Consider the following 27,515-nt stretch of genomic DNA (forward strand, 5'->3'; position numbering starts at 1 on the left):
TCTAAACTGTAAAATCTAGTGCTAATTCATCTTAGTAATACTATTACAAAGCAAAGATTACCTAATCCTTACAGCGGGATAACATTTGTCAACAATTAGAATTATGACATCTTGTGATTTATTAGTTGAACCCCTTATAGAAAACAGGGCTGTGGAATCAGTACATCAAATCTTCTACTCCAATGCCTCCATTTTTCTACTGTCCGACTGACTCCAGTTCCTACTAATATTAGCCTTTAAAATTTTTTGTTCTGGCCCACCCGTACCCTTTGATTCTATTCCCTCCTGTGTTTTGTTATAGATTACAGTCCACTCATCATCTAGCCTTTTTCTATCTGGTCCCTAGGACATCAAGGTGTTCATTTGTTCTGTTTAAGTCCCGTTTAAAGACATACCTTTTCAATTTAGCTTTTAATTTGTTAGGCAGGGCCTGGCTGTTTGGACAGTCCAGCTTGCAGGTCAAGAACCCTCCCTACCACCACCACCAATTCTCTTTACTGAAAGTTTGTTTTGTGACACTAGCTGTCTTAACTTGTTGTAGTCCTTTTCTCGCAGGATGCTACTGATTGCAAACTGCTTTGATTCAAGAATTTGGAAGGCAGTATATCAAGTTTTTAATAAACAAAGTACTGGTATTTAAATATAACTTTAGATCCAGGACAAACATATGTATATATACGTATAAAACAATACATTTTCCATATTTTTTTGTATTTTTTTATGTTGGAGTCGGTACATTTTTACCGACTCCGATTCCACAGCCCTGATGAAAATCTAAGTACATTTTGGAAAACTACTAAGTACTTAAAATGTATCTATGGGTGATAGAGGTACATCATGACTAGGACAAGGATTCCCAAATCTGTTCACGTATCCCCACTGCTGATCTGGTTTTCAAGATAGCCATGATAAATATGCATGAAATTAATTAGTATTCCTCAAACTCTCTGTATTGTATTGTAACATTTATACCCCGCGCTTTCCCACTTATTAGCAGGTTCAATGCGGCTTACAAATATAACATATAACAAATATAATATGCAAAGTTATCTTGTATATTCATCATGGGTATCCTGAAAGCTTGATGGTTGTCAAGTCAGTAAGACAGGTTTGGGAAACCTAGTGGTTGGGAAATGTAAGCATAGCAAGCAGGTCAGATTATCAGGATAACCCAAATGAAAATGCATGATACAGATTTGAATAACTGAGGTAGTATGAATGCAATCTATCTGATGCATATTAAGGATATTACAAACAACCAAATGGTTTGTGGACCTCAAGGACTGGAGGTTCCTTATCCTTGTTTAAACTTGACTAGGAAGAATTAAAATGAATTGGATAATCATATTTTTCCTCTTTGCTTCTCTGTTGGATACTTGCATTCTCTCTCACAGTCTCTCTCATTTAATTTATAACATTATTTGTAAATAGAGCTGTGATTACTGCTGTTTATCAGTTATTCTTCAACAGCATTAAGTAAAAAAAAAAATCAAAAACTTTATAGAGGAAAAGATATATTGAAAGTGGAGTTCTTTAAGACATATCTCGAGAACACTGACTTTTGATTCAAAATAGCGTGAAGCTGAGCAGTTATGACATCAATAGAATGCTACTAAAAATCACTCAGGCAATTTCTTGTTAGAATTCAGTTCTGAGGGCCAGATGCACTAAACTTAACGAGCCATTAATGAGCAAGTAGTAAACCCTGGCATGCACTAAAGGCTTCTCCGAGCCTTTTTCTGACGACGGTAGCAGCTAACGAAAACGTAATGCAGATGAGCAAATTGTGTAGAAACCCTATTGTAATGAGATGCACTAACCTTTTCCGATTGCCTTAACGCTGGAAAATCTAACGAGAGGTCTGTACCTGTCGTTGGGGTTGCGCAGGATTGAAAAACGTCTATAAATGTTACAAAAAATATATAATAAACGGGGAAAAAAGTGCTCATCAGGGACATCCTTCACTATATATATATATAAAAAAAAAGACGAGCTGTGCCTATGGACGTCCTTTATGGACATCCTTCGCCCCCCCCCCCCCGAGATCGCCGCCGCTCCCCCCTGCATTGAAATGACAGCTTCGCGCAGCCCCGGCCTCCCCGCCACCCTATGTACCCCCGAGGCCCTGCCCCACCGCCCCCCCCCCCCCCCGAGGTCGTCACCGCCGCTGCCGTAATGTAATGTAAGACGAGGACGGGCCAGGGAGGAAAGGAGGGAAGTCTGAAGGGAAGCGATCAGCTGTTGCTTGCTGCAGCGCCTTCACACGGAGGTGAGAGGCGCTGTGAGGGCCCGGCCCGGTGGCAGACTGAGGGGGGCAGGTGGAGGCGGGGAGCGGAGGCGGTGATTACCTCAGGGGGGGCGGGGCATCAGGGTTGCCGAGGATGGCAGGGAGGCTGGGGCTGCAGGAAGCTGTCATTTCAATGCAGGGGGAAGCAGCGGCGATCTCGGGGGGGGGGGGGGGGGGGGGAGGACGTCCATAGGCACAGCTTGTCTTTTTTTATATATAGTGAAGGACGTCCATAAAGGATGTCCTTGGAATGCGCAGAGCAGCCAGCATAACGCTTGGCTGCTCTGTGCATGCTCGACCGGAAGACTGTTTAACGATGAAATAGAGAATGCAAGTGAGCTACAACGAGCAGCTCATTTGCATTCCTATTCCTTGATACATGCCTGTTCCTTACCGATTCGCTAAGGGAATCGGTAAGGAAAGGGCTTTAACGAGTCTTTAGTGCATCTTGGCCCGAGTGACAAAGTAGACAAAAATGCCATCTCTCAACTCAGAATAGAAGGTTGGAGGGGAGAGGGGGGAAGACCTTCTCATGCACAAACTGATGATACACAACTGCATGTTGAATTGTTTGTGAAACATAATTAAGCATAAAAACAATTCTCTTGCTAAGTGAGGGTAGCTGTATACCACTGTAGCCATATTTTACATTATAGAAATGTCAAATGTACTAATGAAAGATACATGTCTGTAAAGAATATTTGCAGTACTGTTATATAAATTAAACTCATCCATCTATGTGCTTTTACTTACTTGAGCGTCTCTGCGAGATAGAAACTTTGCTGTACATCATCATGACTTGGATGATTGGCATAAACATCTCTAATTCCAGAATACCCCCCATTCAGTTTACAATGTTGCTCCAGGGCCTGAGTGAAGAAGAACAAACAAGCTTCAGAAAAAGCATCAACTGCTAGAACCAATTACATTAGAATCTCCTGCTAAATTAAGTCCTGCTGTGTCTGTATATTTGGGCATGATTTCAAATTATACACAGGGAAATCACAGAAAGCAATAAAAGAAAAAAAAAAAAGGAAATTAAAAAAAAAGGTATCCCACCTAAAACAAAAAGTGTTTCAAAATGATGGTGTTGGGGGGAGGGGGGGAAGCACAGTTATGTAAATCATTTATGTACTGTAGCAACAATCTTAAAACAGACTCTTAACAGCATATATGAATTCTGGTTAATTTTAATGTACATTTTTTGGGTAAGATTTCTAGAACAGTGTTCCCAAGTTGGTCCAGAAGTATCCCCTTGCCAGTCAAGTTTTCAGGATATTCACAATTAAATATGCATGAAAGATTTGTATACACTGCCTCCATTATATGAATCTTTTTCATGCATATTTATTGTGGATATCCTGAAAACCTGACTGGCAAGAAGTTACTCCAGGACTGACACGAGAAACACTGTTCTAGAAGACTCACCTAATGGTCAATGCAGTGACCTGAGAACCAGGGGAACTGGGTTTGAATCCCAATGCAGCTTTTTGTGACTCTGGGCAAGTTAACCCTCCATTCCCCCAGGTACAAAATAAGTACCTGTATATAATATGTGAAAACTCTTTCCTCTTTCCCTACAAGTTGGGCATAAAAATAGATGGAAACCTTTTATTAAAATCAGTCAAAAAATTTCCAGATACAGAGAATAAGAAAATCCTTTTGGAAACAAAGCCTGACTGACATCACTTTAGGATATTGTGGTAGTGTGGCTGGGGGCCAGGCACGGAGCCTTCACAGATACAGGCAGCAGATAGTCCAGCTTATAATTGAAAAAGAAAAACGCCTATATTGCGACCCAAATCGGGAGATAGACGCTTATCTCACAAAAACGAATAAAGCGGTATAATCGAAAGCCGAATTTGGACGTTTTCAACTGCACTCCGTCGCGGATGCGGACAAAGTTGATGGGGGCGTGTCAAAGGCGTGGTGAAGGCGGAACTGGGGAGTGGTTATCGGCCGATCAGAGATAGGCGCCTTTCGCCGATAATGGAAAAAAAATATGCGTTTTTTAGCGAGAATTTAGGGCACTTTTCCTGGACCCTGTTTTTCCACGAATAGGGCCCCAAAAAGTGCCCTAAATGACCAGATGACCACTGGAGGGAGTCGGGGATGACCTCCCCTGACTCCTCCAGTGGTCACAAACCCCCTCCCACCACAAAAATATGCCGTTTCACAACTTTTTATTTTCACCCTCAAATGTCATACCCACCTCCCTGGCAGCAGTATGCAGGTCACTGGAGCAGTTATTAGGGGGTGCAGTGGACGTCAGGCAGGTAGACCCAGGCCTATCCCCCCCCACCTGTTACACTTGTGCTGGTAAATGGGAACCCTCCACACCGCCCACCAAACCCACTGTACCCACATGTAGGTGCCCCCCTTCACCCCTTAGGGCTATAGTAATGGTGTAGACTTGTGGGTGGTGGGTTTTGAGGGGGATTTGGGGGGCTCAACACCCAAGGGAAGGGTGCTATGCACCTGGGAGCTCTTTTACCTTTTTTTTTTGTAAAAGTGCCCCCTAGGGTGCCCGGTTGGTGTCCTGGCATGTGAGGGGGACCAGTGCACTACGACTCCTGGCCCCTCCCACAAACAAATGCCTTGGATTTATTCGTTTTTGAGCTGGGCGCTTTCATTTTCCATTATCGCTGAAAAACAAAAACGCCCAGCTCACAAATTGTCGAATAAAACATGGACGTCTATTTTTTCCCAAAATACGGTTCGGTATGCCCCTTCACGGACCTGTTCTCGGAGATAAACGCCCATGGAGATAGACGTTTTCGTTCGATTATGCCCCTCCACGTAAACCAGAAAAAAAGTATTTATTATTTATTGGAATTTATTAACCACCTTTATGAAGAGATTCACCCAAGGTGGTGTACAGCAGATACAGTTTAACAAAAACATACAATTTTGTTAACAGCATAACAGTAAAATAACCAAGAATAAACAAATACAATAAATGAGGTAAACTTGAAAACAGTAAATCGAAACCTAATAATAGAACTACCGTGAAACAGTATAAAAATATACACATTTAACAGCACTGGAATTCAAATACCAGAGAAATAATACAATGTTAGCATAATACTAATGATACACCTAATAAGCATGTATTAGAACATTCAGCTAACACAGATATGATGCTAAAGATTTTCTACGTAACGGCTTACCATATAGCTGAGGAACTAAGAGCAGATATATGATGGGAACAAGATGTGTGGTACAGAGTCAAGTTGGGATAATTTGATGGTTAGCTAAAATCAAGGCAAGTTCTTTGTATAGTTAAGCAAGAGATAAGGAACTGATCTAAGTTACATTATGTGTAGCAAGCTAGTCCAGGTACAGAATGGGTGTATAGTCAAAATGGATCAAACTACCAAAAGTCTGTTTGCACAGATCTGGTATGCAAATGTAAGCAGGATTCAAATGGAACGCTATTTCACGCAAAAGGGACTTTACTCTTTCAGATTCCCTGAAACCCAGCTTCATTAGCTCACTTAACACTCACAGTAACTGCTCCTAGGAAGCCCAGCTTCAGTACTTTACTTGTACACTATAACCTCCCACTTTGACCCATCTTCAAACAGTGTGGTCACAGAATAGGAACTCTCCTGGAGCACCCCTTCCCCTCCTGTACCAAGCACATACATCTTCAAACACTGCTGTCTATGTCTGGAATCATTGTTAGACAACCCACTCTCCCTGTTCTGTTTGTGAAGGTAGGAACTTCAACCTGCTCTCTGTCTGAGCCCTACCCTCCTGTTTCAGCAGTTTAATATTACTTAAAGGTGACCTGGTAAGGGAGTGCTCTTAAGGGGAACTATTTACTCACTTCCCTCACAGATATACAGAAAGCAAAATTATGGTGGTGTACTCACATTCTTTTTTAGGATAGTTATAAATACCATCATCACTAGGGTAACCTCAGAAAAAAGCCACTTTGTGGCTCTATACATGCTATTTTGCTTTCTGTGTTCCTTGTACAACATACATATTTTGTCTACTGTATCTGCCTTTTATTCAACCAGCACTATCTATCAAGAACACTATAATTATGGTAAGTTATAAATCTGATATGAATAAGTGTGCTAAAAGAATATCCTAAAAGATATATAAACAAACACATAGCCAGCAAGTGCCATTTTGGATCTGAGATTACATAAGTAGAAGTTGAGGAGTTTTGAGAGAAGTTGGAGAGGTTGTCTGTGGCGAAATAGGTTTTCCAGCATGTGAATTATAAGAATATTTCATGACGTGTAATTCTCTAGTTTGGCCTGCAGGTGGTGCATGTTTTATGTTTAAAGCTGTTACAGAGAAATGACTGTTCCTTCTTTAGTTTAACACCGGGAGGAATTAACCTGCATTGATATGGCCAGCTACTTTTAAAAAATGTTGTTCTAGGCTCCGATTAGCACAGGAGGTCAAATTCAGCTAGGATATACTGGCTTTTTCCTCGGTCTCAGTTTTGAAGTAGAGAGAGAAAGACCTCTTTACTGAGACCCTGTGAGCTGTAATATTCTGTTACCTGTAAGCAGCTATATTTCCTGTACTTCCCAGGCACTACCCATGTAGTGATAAAATGTTTAGATAGTTTTATAATTGATCCTTATTCAGTTACTTGTTCTTTGCCTGTTATTTTCCATCTGTTTTTATAGTTCACTGTTCAATATTTTTTTATGACAATAAACCTTATTGACTCTGCTTGCTAGACTGACAAATATCCTGGTGGTTTGTGTGTTAGGTCTGAGTGCTTTTTAGGAACTGTGGGGCTACTGGGAGTGTGGCTCCAGTAACCTAGAAATCACTGGGGATAACTTGAGAGCGGGAGACTCGCCCAGAGGTGGTTGGGATCCAGTCGGTGGGTGGAGGGTGCTAGTGCAAGTGCCCAGGCGAGTGGCTAGGCATTTCATGACACTGTCAATCTAGAATTACCTTAATGGCCTTTAACTTAGAATTGCAGGCATATAAAAGTGCATGTTTGTTGGCAAAAAGGGAGTATCTTAATTCCGCTATTGAGTCAGTTCCTTCCAGCACCTAACAATTGTTTTCTACTGTTCGGCGCTTAATGGCTGATTCTAGCATGGACAGTAAAGTGACACATTCCTTTTTGTCTAGTCAAGATTGTGCTCAGGGATTTGCAGACAAAATGACTAACATTACTCAACAAGTTGAGAACCAATCATTGCCAGCTGAATTAAAGCACCCTCTGATTCTTGATGACCAATGATCCTGTTTTCAGTCTATACGTACTGACCAAGTGTTACAGGCTTTCTCAAAAGTGAATTACTGCCATTTAAATATATGTCATCCTTTGATCCTTAAGTCTTTGAAGCATCAAATTAGTGAGGTATTTAGGGATATTATCAATTTGTCATTTTCTGAAGCTTTTATGCTTGATGCTTTGAAGAGATCTGTTGTTAGGCCTTTGTTAAAGAACCCATCACTTAACCAGATGTGGCCCTTAATTATAGCCTGTCTCATTGCTCCCTTTCCTAGGGAAACTTATTGCAAACCTGGTTTATGTCCAACCCTTGACGTTGTGGAGAGGTACAATGTTTTGGATATGAACCACTTTGGTTTTAGGCCTTTGCATAATACTGAAACATTGCTAATTTCTATTTTATATACCGTTCAGGAGGGTTTTGATAAAGGTAAACACTATCTGCTGGTAAGATTGGACATATCTGCAGCCTTTGATACAGTTTATCATACCGTATTGATCAACAGAATAGATCAACAGAGTTTGATCCATTGGGATGAATGGCTTAGACTTTAATTGATTTAAATCTTTTTTAGTTGGCAGGAAATATTTTGTTTCTGTCAATTCTAAATGCTCAACCGAATTAGACTGTTTATCAGGCATTCCGCAGGGTTTAACTCTTTCTGCTATGCTGTTTAACATCTTTTTGTTACCTCTGTATAGACTCCTGAATAGTTTTCAGCTTACTTATAAACTGTATGCATATGACATTCAATTTTTGGTGGAGGTCAGCAGCTCCTTTGATGATACTTTTAAGTTACTTACTATTTGAATGTTGTTTGCATGTTCAGAAAGTGATTAAGCAAGTATTTTACAGGCTAAGATTGGCTGTGTGACCTTCTTACCTTCTTGAATTTCCATTTAATTATTCAGACTACAGTTATTCCATGCTTCGATTACTGTAATAGTCAGATCGGGAGGCGGGGGCTGGTGGTTGGGAGGCAGGGATAGTGCTGGACAGACTTGTACGGTCTGTGCCAGAGCCGGTGGTGGGCAGCGGGACTGGTGGTTGGGAGGCGGGGATAGTGCTGAACAGACTTGTACGGTCTGTGCCAGAGCTGGTGGTTGGGAGGAGGGGCAGGTGGTTGGGAGGCGGGGATAGTGCTGGGCAGATGTGCCCTGAAGAGCACAGGTACAAATCAAAGTAGGGTATACACAAAAAGCAGCAAATATGAGTTATCTTGTTGGGCAGACTGGATGGACCGTGCAGGTCTTTTTCTGCCGTCATCTACTATGTTACTATGTTACTTCTGGGCTTGCACTGACTCCCTATTAAACAAAATGATCACTTTTTATTAGTTTTCAAAGTGAGAAATAATTTGGTTTCTCCACTTATTTCCTCTACGTTGCATACATACCAAGAGATTTGCGATCTTCTAGCGCAGACCTTTAAGAAGAGCCATCTTTTCAGGTTATCAAGCTTGATGAATATTTCAAGTCTTAAGTTTGGGGGCCTAAATTTTAGAATGAATTGCATACGTATGCAAGGTCTTTGAAGGCCTTGGATCAAATTAGGCGAGAGCTAAAGACACTGCTATTCTTAGAGGCATTTGATGATCAGCATGCCTCTGAATAGATATAAGTCCTATCAGCTCAGGTAAATGTGTGTGTAATATGTAGTTAATGTTAAGTTTGCTGTTTGTGTGAGGATTCCTTGATGTGGTGTTTTATGTGATGGTCTGGCCTTTTTATTGACACTGAGAAAATGACAAAACAATGAAAAGGAAAACTATCAAACAATACCCAGGTGTCAACTTTTTTACAGAAATGCTGCCCACCAGCAACCCACCCCCCCCCCCCCCCCCCCCCCCCCCGGGCAGTTAATTCAAATATTTAGTAGCTAGCGATGGGCACTGTGAAAAGTCTTTAATCTTAAAGTTGCTCCATTCTCATTCAATATGGAAATGATACCTTGGTATAATGGTTGGATCCTGGAGGTTATCCTTTTGGGCAAATATTCAACCCTAACTTTGCCATCCTATGCTAACCATGCACATTTGCATTTGAGACCACTTTCTTAGTTTATTTTGTGGTCTCTGGTCGATTTTTCAATCATCCACACAAAGTTGATTCTGAAACATATGTGTCTGGAGACGTTTGCTAGTGTTTCACCATTATCAATGTGCTGTATTGCTCTTAGTTTCTATTCTAATGTATACGATTTGCGCTTAAATGAATCGTTTGCCATTTTCAAGAGTAACAAGTTGGAATCACACTTAAACCAGAAGGGTGCATCAACCATGTGCGCTGGAACGATATGCGTTGACCATGTGAGCCAGAAGGGTGCTTCAACCATATGATTTGTGATTCAGCAAACCGCTTGCCATTTTCAAGAGCCATCAGCTGGGACCGGGCATCAACCAAGCAAAAGGTATAAAAGTTTTGCGAACCATACTAGGCTTGTACAGTGTAATCACATAAAAGGTACAAAGGTTCTGGGAGTCAAACTAGGCATGTACAGTATAATCAAGCAAAAGGTACAAAAGTTCCAGGAGCCATATTTGCTACTATGCTGTAAATGAATTTGTGTTATAACAGTGCACGTATGATGAGGGTGCGGTGTATTAATATGCAAACAAATCTTTTCCAGAGAAGAGGAAGCAGTAGAACTAGAGGACATGAATTGAAGTTGCAGGGGGATTGACTTAAGAGTAATGTCAGGAAGTACTTTTTCACGGACACGGTGGTGAATGCCTGGAATGCACTCCTGCAGGAGATGGGCACAAACGCATGGGATAAACACAAATGACTCCTTTATGGAATGAGAATGGAATCAAAATTAAACAACACTGCTTAGATGGTAACTCCAGTAATTGGGAAGACTAATGCTGGGCTGACTTCTACAGTCTGTGCCCTGAAAATGGCAAGGACAGATCAAGAATAAGAATACGTATGGTATATTATATCATATGCTATGAGTTTATCATATTGGGCAGACGATGTACCATGCAGATCTTCTGTCAGCTACTATGTTACTATGAATGTCCAACATATCTGCAGAGAACAGAATGCTGAAAAATAATACTGCCCAAGTAGTTAAAAAGAAAGGAAAATCTACATACCTCTACAGCTTCCCAGCCCCACTGTCGGTATTTTGTGTCATGTGTGAACCGCCACATATACATATAGGTCTCAATAACTTCAGGTCGCAAAATATAGTATTTCTCATTTTGTCTTGTAGCAATGGCTTCAACACCACCATCAAACCTGAAAGCTTCTGGTCCCAATTTCATAGCTAAAATAAATAAAATGTAAATTAAATGTTTGCTTGATTTTTGCACAGTATCTATATTTTATAACTTATCATACTATACTCACAGTATGGGACATTAAAACTTTAATCACCAAAGAAACCCCTTTTTCAAACTGACCAAATGTCAGGGCTGCCAAGAGACGGGGCAAGGCCGCCCCTAGGGCCCCCACCACCGCCCCCCCATTCGCTACTACTGTCGCCTCCTGCTCCCAGGCCGCCGGCACTGTAGTCCCCAGTCTCCACCCGCCTACCCTTAGCTCCGTTGACAGCCCCCTTCTGTCTGCTACTGGGCACCCTGCATTAAAAAAAAAAATCTCTAAATCGGCAGTGCAGCGCTAGCGCCTCACGTCTGTGTGAAAGCGGCAGATTGCCTCTCCTCGGGCCTTCCCTCACTGTGCCCTGCCCTTGCGGAAATAGGAAGTTACATCAGACGAGGGCGGGACACAGTGAAGGAAAGCCTGAGGCGATCTGCCGCTTTCACACAGAGGCGAGGCGCTGTGCTGCCGATTAGAGATTTTTTTTTTAAATGCAGGGGGCCCAGTAGAAGACAGAAGGGGGCTGTCGACGGAGCTAAGGGTAGGCAGGTAGAGACTGGGGACTACGGCGCTGGCGGCCTGGGAACAGGAGGAGAGAGACCCTGGTGTCGGGCCCCCCTTGGAGGCCTGGGCACGGGGAATTTTGTCCACCCCTGTCCTCCCCCCCTCGGTGGGCCTGTCAAATGTCGATCTGTTTTACACAATTTAATACTAGTCCTTTCCCTTGTGCTAAAAGGCAGACTGTCTTAAATGAGTAAATATGTAACCAGTGGAGGTTTGTTATGTTTTTTTGGTATCTTTGTGCTTGTTTTATAAAAAGAAATGCATATGCAAATAACCAGTTTTTTTCTGAGTTATTTTAAAGAGCGTTTCTGTTTTCTTGTGCAACACTGGTGTTTTGCTAGCCACTGTACAAAACATAAGTAAAAATACAATCCCCCGTCATCAAACCCTGCAAACAGTTGAAAAAGAGAAGAATTACAGATAATTTATGATACTTACTCGTGCGATCATAAGATTCATGACATGTCCGCGCAATCTCTGCACCAAGTTCAATGTGAAGTCCAGTCATATCAGATGGCGCACCATCTGCTCCAAGTACAAACATGCCACCAGCAAAGCAGGTCAGATGGCCCATCTTGTGCTCCAGCAGACCACCTTTCCATTCAGCAATGTACGTTAGACCTCCACTAGATTTTCTGATCAAATGCGTCTTGATAGACTGCAGAAATAATAATTTGAAACATTAAAGAATCACATATATGGATGACATGTAAAAAAAATGTTGTACTAAAAAAAAAAAGCAAGTATCTCCTCCTACAGTAAGTTTAATCCAATAATTATCTCTCCAAGTTTAATACTAATATAGGTGGTTATTTTGGAATCATCCTCAAGTGTTAATAGCAGTGTTTAGATGTGTAGACTGGCCTCTATATGTGAAAGCTATTTTAAAAAGTGGGCTAGTTATACATGGGGATGCTCACTATGTGTACATTGCCAGGGGTATGGTAGGGATGGAGAGCAAGAGTGGTTTGTACGGGCCTAATATACTGAAGCAGATTCCCCATCTTACAAGGGAAATCATGTGGATTATAAAAAAAACAAAACAAAACAACATACCCCTGCTGGCCTTCCACTGCTCTACCTGCAACGCATCGTCTTCCTTCCCTAGACCCTCCTAGCAACAATAAAGCCCCCAACACATCTCATCCCGTCACTAATAGGATCCAATCCCCTCCAGCAAACATTAACCCTTCCCAACCTCCACCCACCATCCCTATCCTTATCACCACAGCCTTGTTGGGGGGGGGGGGGGGGGGTCCCTGGGATCTAGCAGAAGCTCCTTTCTCTTCCAGCTCCAGGACCAAAACTGACCCCTAGCAGAAATACCCTCATACTCCAATGCCCTTCTAATCACCTTACTCTCTCCCCAATTGACATCTCCAATTCCTATTTGCACTCTACATCACAATCGCCATCTCTAATTGCTACTCATATCCTATACCACCCTGATTCCCTTTCTCCTCATTCTTTACCTCAAAACCCTTCACTCATTCTGTCTACCCTCCTGCATCCCATCCATTTCTCTCATCCTCCATTGTCACTTTGGATTCCATCAATCTTTCCCTGCACTTTCCCCAGTAACTCTCATTCACTTACCCCAACTTTCCACACATCACAAATACTCTTCAAGCATTTTGTCCCTATACTCCCCCATCCTGGACATTTACTTGGTCACTTTCTCCCCTTATATTCCCCCACACTGCATGATTCACCTGGGTAAGTCACACTAAAAATTCTTATTAAGAACGTGCACTTTTTTTCACCTTTGCAGTAATGTTAAAAAAAAGAAAAAGAAAAACAGAAACAAAATACTTTTGCTGCTGTAAAAACAGAGCTCCTGGCTATTGAGTTAAGTCATTACAATACATATTAGGGGCTTGGTACTGAATTATCAAACAGCATTCCTAATACTTTGAGACAAAAATGTTGAGTTAATTAGTATTCTTTAATACTTTAAAGAAAATTTGATAGCCAACTAATTGCACAAACTATATAATTTTCTTTTTAGGGCATGAAGAAAAACTCAGATTTGTTTAAAATTTCAAATAACTGAGTGAATATTTAAAATTGTATTGTAATGCAATACAGTAAATTAAACATTCCTACTACTGCTAGGATTGAGACAGAATGGACTATTACAGTCCATAGACCAGTCCACAGTTTTGCAGGGGGAGACATACCACCACCTAGGAGCAAGGTAAAATTATGTATCATACCTGATAATTTTCTTTCCATTAATCATAGCTGATCAATCCATAGACTGGTGGGTTGTGTCCATCTACCAGCAGGTGGAGATAGAGAGCAAACTTTGCCTCCCTATATGTGGTCATGTGCTGCCGGAAACTCCTCAGTATGTCGATATCAAAGCTCCATCCGCAGGACTCAGCACTTAGAGAATTACACCCACGAAGGGACACTCTGCCCAGCTCACCACCGCCTAAACGGGGGAGGGGAATTAACCCAGCTCATCCCCACACAAGTGGGGGAGGGGAATCCGTCCAGCTCATCCCCGCGGAGCGGGGGAGGGACATCACACCCGCCGATGCGGGGGGATCTGGCTTATCCTGCAACCGCAACCGCGGGAGGAGCTGACTGACCCTAACACTGCCGAAGCGGGAGGGGTACAAAGCTGCCCTACAGCCGCACGAAGCGGGAGGGAGTGCCGGCAGAATTTAAATCTCAATCCAGCCCCGTAAAACGGAGGGGAGAGGAATGCAGCAGCTCACTGTAACACAAACTCGTCTCAACTCTTGAAGAATCCAAGTGAAAAAAACTTGAACACGAAGTCTTTCTGAAGTAACTGAAGACTAAACTTGAACCTGAAATGCAACCAGAATAAAAACAGTACAGATATCTGGGAGGGGCTATGGATTGATCAGCTATGATTAATGGAAAGAAAATTATCAGGTATGATACATAATTTTACCTTCCATATCATCAAGCTGATCAATCCATAGACTGGTGGGATGTACCGAAGCAGTACTCACCCAGGGCGGGACATTGAAATCCCTGACCTCAACACTGAAGCTCCAAACCGGGCCTCCGCCCGTGCAGCCACAGTCAAGCGGTAATGCTTGGAAAAAGTATGAGCCGAAGCCCAAGTTGCCGCCTTGCATATCTCTTCAAAGGAGACGGACCCGGCCTCTGCCATCGAGGCCGCCTGAGCTCTAGTGGAGTGAGCCTTCAGCTGGATAGGCGGCACCTTCCCCGCGGCCACATAAGCCGCTGCAATGGCTTCCTTGACCCATCTTGCCACTGTAGGCTTAGCAGCCTGCAGACCCTTACGAGGACCTGCAAACAGGACAAACAGATGATCCGATTTCCGGAACTCATTGGTCACTTCCAAGTATCTGATGATGACTCGTCTCACATCCAGATATTTAAGAGCAGAGTACTCCTCTGGGTAGTCCTCCCTACGAAAGGAAGGGAGACAGAGCTGCTGATTCACATGGAAGCGAGAAACAATCTTGGGCAGGAAGGAAGGCACTGTGCGAATAGTCACTCCTGCCTCAGTGAACTGCAGAAAGGGCTCTCGACATGAGAGCGCCTGGAGCTCGGAAACTCTTCTGGCTGAAGTGATAGCCACCAAAAAGACTGCTTTCAACGTCAGGTCTTTCAGAGATGCCCTCGACAAGGGTTCAAAAGGCGGCTTCTGCAATGCTCTTAGCACCAGGTTGAGATCCAACGCAGGCACCACTGAGTGCAGAGGAGGGCGCAGGTGATTAACTCCCTTGAGAAAGCGCACCACATCTGGCTGCGAAGCCAGGGAAGCACCCTTCAGGCGGCCCCTGAAGCAAGCCAGAGCCGCTACCTGGACTTTAAGGGAACTGAGCGACAGGCCTTTCTCCAGACCTTCTTGCAGGAACGCCAACACTGAAGAAATTGGAGCAGTGAAGGGAGAAAGTGAGCCTGCTTCACACCACGCTGCAAATATACGCCACACCCTGGCGTAAGCAGTAGAAGTAGAGCGCTTCCTCGCTCTCAGCATAGTGGCGATGACCTTGTCTGAGAAGCCCTTCTTTCTCAGACGCTGCCGCTCAATAGCCAGGCCGTAAGACCAAAGGGGGAGGGATCCTCCATCACCACGGGACCCTGATGTAGCAGGCCCTGCTCCACTGGCAGCCGCAGAGGATCGTCGACTGAGAGCCTGATCAAGTCCGCATACCAGGGACGTCTGGGCCAATCCGGACCCACCAGGATTACCCTGCCGGGATGCTTTGCCACCCGGTCTAGCACCCTGCCCAACATGGGCCAGGGCGGGAACACATAGAGAAGCTCTTGAGTCGGCCACTGTTGGAGAAGAGCATCTACTCCCAGGGATCGAGGGTCCCGTCCTCTGCTGAAAAAGCGCGGCACTTGGCAATTGGCCGATGACGCCATCAGATCTAGGCTCGGCTGGCCCCAGCGCTTCGTGATGTCCAAGAACGCCTGAGCAGATAGCTGCCACTCTAAAGGGCTCCAAGGTATGGCGACTGAGAAAGTCCGCCTTGACATTCATGACTCCGGCAATGTGGGCCGCTGACAGCTGCTCCAGGTTCGCTTCTGCCCACTGGCATAGATTCATAGCCTCCTTGGCTAGAGGAGCGCTCTTGGTACCTCCCTGGCGGTTGACATAGGCCACAGCCGTGGCATTGTCCGACAGGACCCGTACCGGCTTCAACACCAGTACTGGGATGAACTCCAAAAGCGCCAACCGAATGGCTCTGAGTTCCAGGAGGTTGATAGACCACTTTGCCTCTGCAGGAGACCAGAGTCCCTGCGCTGTCCTTCCCAAGCAGTGGGCTCCCCAGCCCGACAAAGAGGCGTCCGTCGTGACGACAATCCACTCCAGGGTCACCAGAGGCATTCCCGCAGACAACTTGTCTGTCTGCATCCACCAGCTCAGCGCCTTGCGCACTGCTGGGTCCAAGGGAAGGCGCACAGCATAATCCTCCGACATCGGAGTCCAGCGCTGCAGCAAAGAGTGTTGAAGTGGTCTCATATGAGCCCTGGCCCAGGGCACAACTTCCATCGTGGCCGTCATAGAGCCAAACAGCTGCACATAGTCCCAAGCCCGAAGGGGAGAGGCTACTAGGAACTGGTCCACCTGAGCCTGAAGTTTGACAATCCGATTGTCTGGCAGGAACACTCTGCCCACTTGGGTGTCGAATCGAACTCCCAGATACTCCAGGGACTGAGTCGGGCGCAGCTGGCTTTTCTCCCAGTTGATGATCCATCCCAGGGAGCTCAAAAGAGCAACTACCCGGTCCACAGCTTTGCCGCACTCTGCATAAGAGGGGGCTCGGATCAACCAGTCGTCCAGATAAGGATGGACTTGTACTCCTTCCTTTCGCAGGAAGGCCGCGATGACCACCATTACTTTGGAAAAGGTCCGCGGAGCAGTAGCCAACCCGAACGGGAGGGCTCTGAACTGGAAGTGTCGGCCCAGGACTGCAAAACGCAGAAAGCGTTGATGAGGAGGCCAGATGGGAATATGCAAGTACGCTTCCTTGATGTCCAAGGATGCCAGGTACTCCCCTGCCTTCACTGCCGCTATAACAGAGCGGAGAGTCTCCATGCGAAAGTGCCGCACTTTCAAGGCCCGATTGACCCCTTTGAGGTCGAGGATAGGCCGGACAGAACCTCCTTTCTTTGGTACCACAAAGTAAATGGAGTAACGCCCCTTGCCAAGCTGACTTTCTGGCACCGGAACGACCGCACCCAGGCGGATCAGATTGTCCAAAGTCTGCTGCACTGCCACAGCTTTGACCGGAGACTTGCAGGGAGAGAGTACAAACCCGTCTCTTAAGGGTCGGCAGAACTCTAGCTTGTAGCCGTCTCTGATGACTTCCAGCACCCAAGCGTCTGAAGTTATTGTGGTCCACTCGCCCAGAAACGAGGACAGCCGTCCTCCAATCTGCACTGGGGCGTGGACCAAGGCCCCGTCATTGGGTACGAGACCCTGGGGGAGGACCGGAGGGAGCACCTCCGGGACGGCGGTCTCTGCGAAAGGAATGCTGCTTGGGGGAGAAATTCCTCTTAAAGGAAGAGGGGGCAGAGGAACCCGACCTGCCCGGGCGGTACCGACGGGCTTCCTGAAACCGTCCTCTGGAGGTACCGGGACGAGTACTAGCCCGAGCCCTGACCTCTGGTAACTTCTTGCCCTTAGACGTGCCGAGATCGGTCACGATTTTGTCCAGCTCGACCCAAAGAGCAGCTTGCCTTTAAAAGGCAATCTAGCCAGGCGGGATTTAGAGGCGTGGTCAGCAGACCAATGTTTCAGCCAAAGCCACCGCCGCGCAGAGATTGTCTGAGCCATGCCTTTAGCTGAGGCCCTCAAGACATCATACAGCAAGTCTGCCAAATAGGCTAAGCCCGATTCCAGGGCCGGCCAATCAGCCCTCAAGGAATGATCCGAGGGGGAAGCCCGCTGCACCATAGTCAGGCACGCCCTGGCCACATAGGAGCCGCAAACTGAGGCCTGCAAACTTAAAGCAGCCGCCTCAAAGGACGACCTTAAGGCCGCCTCCAATCTTCTGTGTTGGGCGTCCTTTAGGGCCGTGCCACCTTCCACCGGCAACGCCGTTTTCTTAGTCACCACAGTGATTAAAGAATCCACGGTAGGCCACAGATAGGCCTCACGTTCACTTTCAGTCAAAGGATAGAGGCGGGACATAGCCCTAGCCACTTTAAGGCTCGCTTCAGGGACATCCCATTGAGCCGAAATTAAGGTGTGCATGGCATCATGCACGTGGAAGGTTCTAGGTGGGCGCTTCGTCCCCAGCATAATGGCAGAGCCAACAGGGGCTGAGGGAGAGACGTCCTCCGGAGAGGAAATCTTCAAAGTGTCCATGGCCTGTATCAACAGGTTGGGCAAATCCTCTGAGCTAAAAAGCCGCGCTGCAGAGGGGTCATCCGCTCCATCCGAGCGGGGATCCGTCTCCTCCAAGGAATCCGCAAAGGACCGTTGGGAGAACTCAGATACGCTGCCCTCATCTACATCGGAGGAGACAAAGTCCTCCAAGGCCTGGGAATCAACCCGAGGGCGTTTACCTCTGGGAACCTCAACCTCTTTACCAGACGAGGGAGCAGGGGCAGCGTTTTGCATAAGGAAGGCCTGATGTAGCAGCAAAACAAACTCGGGGGAGAAACCCCCCAGACTGTGCACTTCCGCAACCTGGGCTACAGCCCTAGACGCACCCTCAACCGGCGCTCGCAAGAGCGGGGGAGAGACATGCTGCGCATACAAAATGGCGTCCGGCGCGACACTCCGCGAAGGAGCCGCGCGGGAAGAACGGCGCTTAACTTTAGCCGCTTTTGTGCCGTCGCCCAAATTAAGGGCGTTCATGGCATTAATGTCTCCAACCTCAAGGGCGGCCCAAGAAGAAGCCGTCCGAGCCGCGTGGCCGGCCAAGATGGCGGAGGCGAGGAGCGGGGGATGGGCGTTTATGGCGGGAAAAACCGCCACGCCGGAGGAAGGACCGGGACATTCATCGGTCACGAAACTGTCACCCAACAAGGGCGAATCAGGCTTTAAGACCCCCGCATCCCCTCTAGAAGCGCTCAAGCGATCCGGGGAGCGACTCTTTGCGCCCTCGCCCTCCGACGCCATATGCCACGAGGAGAAGAATCGGGGAACCCCCTGCCCGCTATAAAAAGGTAAAACTTACCTGCTTGCCGCTCCGAGCTGTAACGACCTGGTGTCCCAGTGAGTAGCTGCAATAAACGTTTAAATAAACGTCGAAATAAACGCCTTTAAGGACGTTCAAATTTTTTTTTTTTTTTTTAACGGAGCCAGCGGGAGGGGGGAGAAAAGGAGGGACCTGGCACCACCAGGTTTGCACTTGCTCAAAAGAGCCCTCAACCCCAGGCACTCAACAAAACCTAAGAATTAGGCTTGGAGGCCTAGCCAGAGCTGTTGCTGTGTGTGACCACCACCTGCTGAGATAGAGAACATACTGAGGAGTTTCCGGCAGCACATGACCACATATAGGGAGGCAAAAGTTTGCTCTCTATCTCCACCTGCTGGTAGATGGACACAACCCACCAGTCTATGGATTGATCAGCTTGATGATATGGAATTGTACTTTATAATTATTTATGCTTGCTATACGCCCAAGCTATCTGCTATATCTGAGCAGTGTACAATCTAAAACAATACTTAACAGCAAGAAAGAAACTACAATGTAAGACAGGAAAGAGGCAATACAGGCCCATCAAAACAGCCAAACCAATCAAGACAATAAAGCAGAGAGAGGGCAGGATGAGAGATTATATAAGAAAAAGGTAAGGCGAGGGGAAAGGTATAGGGTAAGAAATTGGTTTTCCTATGAGATTAAAATAGTTCCTGCTACACCAAGTTTGGTAATGCCGAAGGCTTGTTTGAAAAGCTAAGGTTTTATTGCAGACTTGAAATTTTTAAATAATTCAGTACGGATAATAAGCAGAAGAGAATTCCAGTAAAATGGGGCAGCAAAGACGAAAGCATGACTAGTACACTTTTTTTTTTAAATATATGAGTTTTTCTGATAGCGTGCTGCATGATGTTCTCCTTCAACAATTAGCCAATATTAGAAGTTCAGTATTAATGTCAATCATGGAGGAAGTTTAGGGTGAAGACTGGTCATTGTTAAAGTTGCCAAATAAGTCTGATGTATTCATATACAAAGAAATCACACATCAAGTATTTTGCAAAATTTCAGAAGTTTAGATGGAAGATAGAGGTAGTACCTACACCTTTCACCTATCAAAAAAAAAGTTAATAACTGATCAGCTTTCCAAACTTAGGGCCCTGTTTGCTAAGCAGCGTTATAGGCGCGGTAACGTTTTTAACACGTGTTAACCATGAACGTACCTGCAATATCCATATAGGCACCGACATGGTTAGTGCACGCGCTAAGTATAGGTGCAGTAAAAACAGTAACACACCTTAATAAACAGTTAAGATTTAATGCAAAAAAAAACAAAAAACCAAAACAAGGCCATAACAATTAGGCTGCAAACCCTTAAAAACCAAAGAGTAGAATAGCAGTGCTTCTCAATCCAGTCCTTGAGGCATACCCAGCCCGGCAGATTTTCAGGATATCCACAACAAATATGTATGAGATAGATTACCAAGAAGGTAGTGCATGCAGACCTATCTTAGGCATAGTCGTTGTGGATATCCTGAAAACCTGACTAGCTGGGTGTGCCCCGAGGACTGGCCCTGCAATACAGCAAGTGGGTGGAAGTAGTTCTTCTGCACAAAAGAGTGGGACCTGGGGGACATCAGACTGGATAGGCTGTATGGTCTTTTGCATCTGTGATTTTCTGTTTTCCATGACAGTGTGAAGCACTTAGAATATAGAACATTTTGGTATTGTGGTGTACTGGTATGATTCAAGTTCTAGTACTGAGATCTTATTTTTATTATTTTGATTTGATTACATGTCTTACTCAAAAGGCCCCCAAAATCTGATTTTATACCACACGATCAAATCTTTTTTGTTCTTTCCCACTACAGTATCACAAAATAAAAGCAGCAGTGACCATCTTACCATTGAGGAACAGGAAAATAGCCACATACATATCTTTATAACAAGCTGCATGTACTCAAGTATTGGAAGCTGCTATCATTATTTTCATTTAACATATATATTTAGATTACATTTGCAAGGCTTTTTACACTTAACCATCTGCTTTTGTTTTAACTGTTAACATTGATTTCTTTGCTCTTTTAGTTAAAGGTCAAAGATTCTATTAACCAGGAAAGCAGCATCATTCAGAATATACTAGTTAATAAGAACCAGAACATTTAGGATGCCCTCAGCAAGAAAGATACTAAGATGGCTAGTGAGTAGCTGATGGTAAGTCACAATATCAGACTGCAGAGATTTATCTGTTTATTCAAGAACACAGTTTTAATATGAGAGAGAATTTTCAAAACTGCCGGTACTTGCAAAGTCACTGTATACTTTAACTAGCAGACTTTCGAACAATTCTTAAAGAGAAAGTATATACACAAATATCACTTTGAAAACTGTAGAAGGGAAAAATACCCAGAGATTTGCACCTGCTTTTTCTGCAGGTGCTTTCTCTCTCCCTGTAAAAGCAACATGCACAGTTTGGACAATGCAAAAACAAAATGAATAACATTGATTTAGGAGTAGATATTCAAAGTGATTTAAACGGCCAGAAGAGGCTCCTGGCTGTTTAAATACCTTGATTGAGGCTAAGCGGGGATATTCAGAATAGAGAGTTGCACGGGGACAGAAATCCTACCCATCCCCGCCCGTCCCTGCTGGAATCTTACCCGTCCCCACCCATCCCCGCTGGAATCTTACCCATCCCCACCCATCCCCGCAAAAATTTAAACCATCCCAACCCGTCCCCACCCGTCCCCGCAAGAATTTAACCCATCCCCACCCATCCCCGTAAGAATTTAACCCATCCCCGTAAGAATTTAATAGTACATAAAAGAAAGTTCCAGTCAGCTCCCTTTCTGGATTTGAGCCACAGCACTGTAGGCAAGGAAGGAATGGAAGTTGGAACTTGGAACACTCTGGTGCCCACATGTAAGATTTGTCTCTGATTCACTGGCAGTGTGTGCTGAGAGGCCGCCACATGCACGCGCCAGTAGGTCAGGTGACATCTGATTCTCGTGCCTGTGTCAGAGCTGAGGTCTGTGCACCAGCCTGGGAGCAAAGAGGATTAATAGTAACATAGTAAGTGACAGCAAATAGACCTGAACGGTCCATCCACTCTGCCCAATAGTCACACTCATGATCAATTCATCATTAAATCAACGAGTGTGATATTATATACTTGATTATGGTCTTTCTTTCGTGTTTCTGGAACAAAGACCACAGGAGTCTATCTGGCCCCATCCTTATGTTCCAACTGCTGGAGTTGCCATCAAAGCCCACTCCAGCCTATTCATGTTCTCATTTGTGGGACACAGACCGTAAAAGTCTGTCCAGCACTGTCCTCATGTTCCAGCCACTGAAGTTGCTGTCTAAGCCCTTTCCAGCCCATCCTACACCAGATTGCCATGTATGAGACACAGAACATACAAGTCTGTCAGGTATCAGCTCTAGTTCATCACAGCCAGAGTCGCCATCTAAGTGTCACTTGACATATCCACACACATGCAGCCATTTAAGGTTAGCTTTTATATAACTTCCATTTTCTAATTAGAGATCCTCTGTGTTCATCCCACGCCTTTTTGAATTCCGTCATCATTTGTGACTCTACCACCTCCTTAATGGAAGACTTTCCACATTTATGCTGTTAAAGCAAGGAAGAAGAGGAGGAGGAGACAGCACTCAAATAAATTGGTATTCGGTAGATGAGAGGCTGGTGCAGGTGCAGCTTACACTTCCACGGGAAGCCCACAGAACTGGTTCCATCCCCGCGGGAACCCCGCAGGAACTGCCTCCGTCCCCGCGGGAATCCCGCAGAACTGCTTCCATCCCCGTGGGAACCCCGCAGGAACTGCCTCCGTCCCCGCGGGAATCCCGCGGGTTCCGCGGGATTCCCGCGGGGACGGAAGCCGTGCAGCTCTCTAATTCAGAAGCACTTAACTGAACAGTGCTGTTGAATATTCCCGCTAACCGGCTATCAGTCGAGCCGGGGGCAGAGCAGTGACCTAACAGGTTAGCGGTGATATTCAGTCTAATAAATGGCTAGGTAACCGAATACAAGTCAAGGATAGCTTGATCTCAGATACTGAAGAGATCTTCAAATTTAGATCTCGACTTAATCATAGCTGTCTTATTGATACATTTTGATGGACCCTATGGTCTTAACTGAGTACTAACTCTATTTCTGTAGTTACATGCTTCCCTGTCATGAGACATAACTACTCACAAGGGTAGGTATTAAGTATGATTGGTTAACTTTGGGAACATAGTTCCAGTGCACATTAGATATGTCTTCAATTACTTAAGCTTCCGAAAAATATTAAAAATGCTCCTTTTCAAAAAGTTCCTCTTACAGCAAGATGCAGACTAATCAATTGCTCTTTATAACTCTGGTTTTTCCAGATATAGGGTCTCTCTCTCCTCACTTTATAAATCTTTAGATTTAAATTGATCATTTATTTAATATCTCAGCAAGATATTTGTACTTGATGAGCTCATAATGTTTTGATCTTGTCAATTTCCATCACCTTGTGCAAATTTATTCTTCTTTCCTCTTATATTCATTAGCGTATTATAAGAACTCATGACTTAAGCCACCTGAACTTACTTGGGAAAATGTGGGATATAAATGCCAATAAATAAATAAATAAATAAAAATAAAATAAAATACCATATATAACTTGTTTAGATGTATGATCAGTATGATCCAACAATTTAAATAGCTTTCCAGTATTAGGAATAATGACAGAATCCATGACCATCACAAATTTGCAACACACACAGGGGTCGCAGATGAAACGACGTGTCCTTTGATCTTCAATCTCCTTATTATGAACTCCCTCAAATCCTGGTATATGCAAATCTGGGAACCTTCTCAAAACCTAGATGTAAAGAAAGTACAGCCCAGTGTTTGCATATTACTTTCTGAATTTGACGGAGTTGAGAAAAATATGGTAACTGCTATTTTACCTATTGAACCACCAACTTCTATGAGCATTAAATGTTCATTTAAAAGCTTTTCTCCGGAAACCATATATGGCACCTGAAAATCTGCTTGGAAACTGAAGCGTATTCTACAACAATGCACATAACTTAATTGGTTAACTAGCAAATCAGTGCTGTTAATTGGATGTTAACAAGCAATCGGCACTATATGGAATAGAGATTTACACGCATAACTCGCTAAGTGTATTCTATAATATGGTGCGCCTAAATTCTAAGTCGCATAGTTGAAAAGGGGGCATGGCTATGGGCAGGGCGTGGTCGTTTCTAAAATATATGCGCATTATTATAGAAGACACCTGATCTGCACCTAATTTACGTGTCAGGATTTACACCAAGTAAAACGTGGCCTAAATGGTTGCAACCAAAATTTAGTTGCATGGCGAGCCACTTGGCATATTCTATATACCTCAAAGAAATTTAAGTCTATTCTATAAAATTTAGGCGTACTTTATAGTATACGCCTAGGCATAAATTTTTTGTGCGCAGATTTTTCAGGCACCATATATAGAATCAAGCCCTTTATGCATAACTTTTTAAGGATACCCTCGCTGTACAAATCAATTTTTCATATCTACAGCCTGATGCAGGTATTATTAGGAAAGGAATGGAAAACAAAAATGCCTTTGTAATAATGCCTTTGTATCGCTCCATGGTGCGACCGCACCTCGAACATTGTGTCCAATTCTGATCACCACATCTCAAAAAAGATATAGTGGAATTAGAAAAGGTGCAGAGTAGGGCAACGAAAACGATAAAGGGGATGCGATGACTTTCCTGTGAGGAAAGGCTAAAGTGGCTATGGCTCTTCAGCTTGGAGAAAAGACGGCTGAGGGGAGATATGATAGAGGTCTATAAAATAATGAGTGGAGTGGAACGGGTAGACATGAAGTGTCTGTTTACTCTTTCCAAAAATACTAGGACTAGGAGGCATGCAATGAAGTTATAAAGTAGTAAATTTAATACGAATCGTAGAAAATTTTTCTTCACTCAACCTGTAATTAAACTCTGAAATTTGTTGCCAGAGAATGTGGTAAAGGTGGTTAGCTTAGCGGGGTTTAAAAAAGGTTTGGACGGCTTCTTAAAGGAAAAATCCATAGACCATTATTAAAATGGACTTGGGAAAAATCCACTGCTTATGTCTGGGATAAACAGCATAAAATGTTTTGTACTTTTTTGAGATCTTGCCAGGTATTTGTGACCTGGATTGGCCACTGTTGGAAACAGGATGCTGGGCTTGCTGGACCTTTGGTCTGTCCCAGTATGGCAATACTTATATACTTATGATGCACAAAGGTACTCTGTTTGGTACATAATCGTGTTATTATTAAAAATTGTTCTGTAGGTATACTATATCTCAATTTTCAAGGATGAAAATTTGTATACTGCAACATAGTTTCTGTACTTTTACGATACGCCTGAATAATAAATTTACCCTTTTCATAATGAAGTTTAATATCCAAAAAATTTACTATATCCATACCTATATCCCAGGTGAAAGTAATGTTGGGTTCACATCTATTCAGATATTGTAAAAAATGGTAACAGTAAACCTGTTACCTCTTGACCAAATCAAATATATAATGTTTCCACATGACTACATTAGTGATGTAGTCAGATCGATACACAAACCTCCTCTCAAATTCTACCATATAAAGAGAGGTCACGGTGGGGGAAACTGCCACCCCTTTTAATCTGTAATAAAAATTGTCTGGAAACGAAGAAATTCTTAGTAATTACTAATTCTGCTAATTGATTCAAGAATTATACTTTTTCTGAAGACAATGATAGTTGCAAAAGTTCCCGATGAATCAATTCTAAAGCTGCCCTCTATGGTACATTATTATAACGTGTATTGACGTCCAATGTTACTAAAATCATTTGTTTATCCATAGGTGTATTCCATTCTTCTAACTCTTGTAATAAATGAGATGAATCTGTAGGGGTATTTCCCTGTGATCTAGCCTGAGCTGGTCTTGGCCTACAGAAGCCTATGACATCTTGGTACAATAAGATGGCTTCTGCAACCCTCTGACCTGAACATCTCTATGTCAGCAAGATCCAGCTTCAGCTTGTGGAAAATCACTGACAGGCTTGCTGAAGCCAAGGACATTCTGTGTTTCAACCATCCCCCTTCTATCTCTGAGATGCTGGGAAGGGAGTCATTCTCATGGCACCAGAAGTTACCATCTCCAAGGTCACAAAACAAAGAACTCTTCTTGCCCATGCGCTGGACTGTACGAGAGGCTAATTGGTCCAGGCTATCACCCGACAGAGAGGCAGATGCAGCAACCAAACGTAAAAAAATCAAAATCGTTAAAGTCCCTAACGATTTTTAAAAAACGAAGAATGCACCAAAAAAAAAGTCACACATGCTCAGATCGGTATTCAAACGTACAATGTATCAAAGAATCACAATACACATCGGTAATCGGCCCCTAAATCATGCGCAGAGCAGCCAAGCGTTTTGCTGGCTGCTCTGCGCATGCTGCAAACGTAAAAACAAACAAACAAAAAAGCCACAACACATACACGTGGCTACCCGGTCAGCAAAATCCAAAAACAAAGGATCGGGAGGGGGCAAGGGCGCTCATCAGGAGCGTCCTGTATGGACGGCCTTGCCCCCCCCCCGCTGCTCCCCACTTTCCGCCGCTCCCCCCCCCCCCGAAAAAGCAAAATGCTAGCTGCCCCGGTCCCCCTCCCTTCCCTTCCTGTTCCTGTGTTCTGCAGAGCTAACTCCGCCTCCCGTCATTCTTTCGCCCCGTGCCCCGCCCCCGCTGCCCCCCCTGAGGTCGACTACGCCGCTCCCCCCTCCACCGAGACCCCCCTCCCTATTAACGACCCGAGCAGCGCCTCTCACCTCTTTCTGAAGCGCTGCACGGGCAGGAAGATCTATTGTGTTGGTTGTAGAGTCTCCATGACGTCTCTTCTTCCCTGGCCCAGGCCCCGCCTCCTTCTGACGTAGGTTACTTACGTCAGAAGGAGGCGGGGCCTGGGCCAGGGAAGAAGAGACGTCATGGAGACTCTACAACCAACACAATAGATCTTCCTGCCCGTGCAGCGCTTCAGAAAGAGGTGAGAGGCGCTGCTCGGGTCGTTAATAGGGAGGGGGGTCTCGGTGGAGGGGGGGAGCGGCGTAGTCGACCTCAGGGGGGGCAGCGGGGGCGGGGCACAAGAATGACAGGAGGCGGAGTTAGCTCTGCAGAACACAGGAACAGGAAGGGAGGGGGACCGGGGCAGCTAGCATTTTGCTTTTTCGGGGGGGGGGGGGGGGGGGGGGGGAACGGCGGAAAGTGGGGAGCAGCGGGGGGGGGGGGGGGGGGGGCAAGGCCGTCCATACAGGACGCTCCTGATGAGCGCCCTTGCCCCCTCCCGATCCTTTTTTTTATTTGATGTGTTTTCTGACGTCCTTTGGACCAATCACAGCGCTTTTAGCTCTGCTAATGCGCTGGGATTGGCTCAAAGTTTGTTTATTTTTTCACTTAATGATTTTTCCTGGCACAGAGCTGTCCTA

The 27,515-nt window shown here is 44.7% G+C and overlaps 1 protein-coding gene across 1 annotated transcript in view; it reads right to left on the reverse strand.

Moving 5' to 3' along the window:
• Window positions 1-27,515, reverse strand: part of MAN1A1 (mannosidase alpha class 1A member 1) — a 309,444-nt gene that overhangs the window by 15,245 nt on the left and 266,684 nt on the right. Inside the window, exons 9-11 of the mRNA XM_030198560.1 lie at window positions 11,838-12,057; window positions 10,610-10,782; window positions 3,041-3,156 (exon numbers count right to left, since the gene is read on the reverse strand). Of these exons, the coding sequence (XP_030054420.1) occupies window positions 3,041-3,156; window positions 10,610-10,782; window positions 11,838-12,057 (509 nt within the window). The remainder of the gene's footprint in view (window positions 1-3,040; window positions 3,157-10,609; window positions 10,783-11,837; window positions 12,058-27,515) is intronic.

Source organism: Microcaecilia unicolor, chromosome 3 (genome assembly GCF_901765095.1).
Source record: "Microcaecilia unicolor chromosome 3, aMicUni1.1, whole genome shotgun sequence".
Classification (NCBI taxonomy): domain Eukaryota; kingdom Metazoa; phylum Chordata; class Amphibia; order Gymnophiona; family Siphonopidae; genus Microcaecilia; species Microcaecilia unicolor.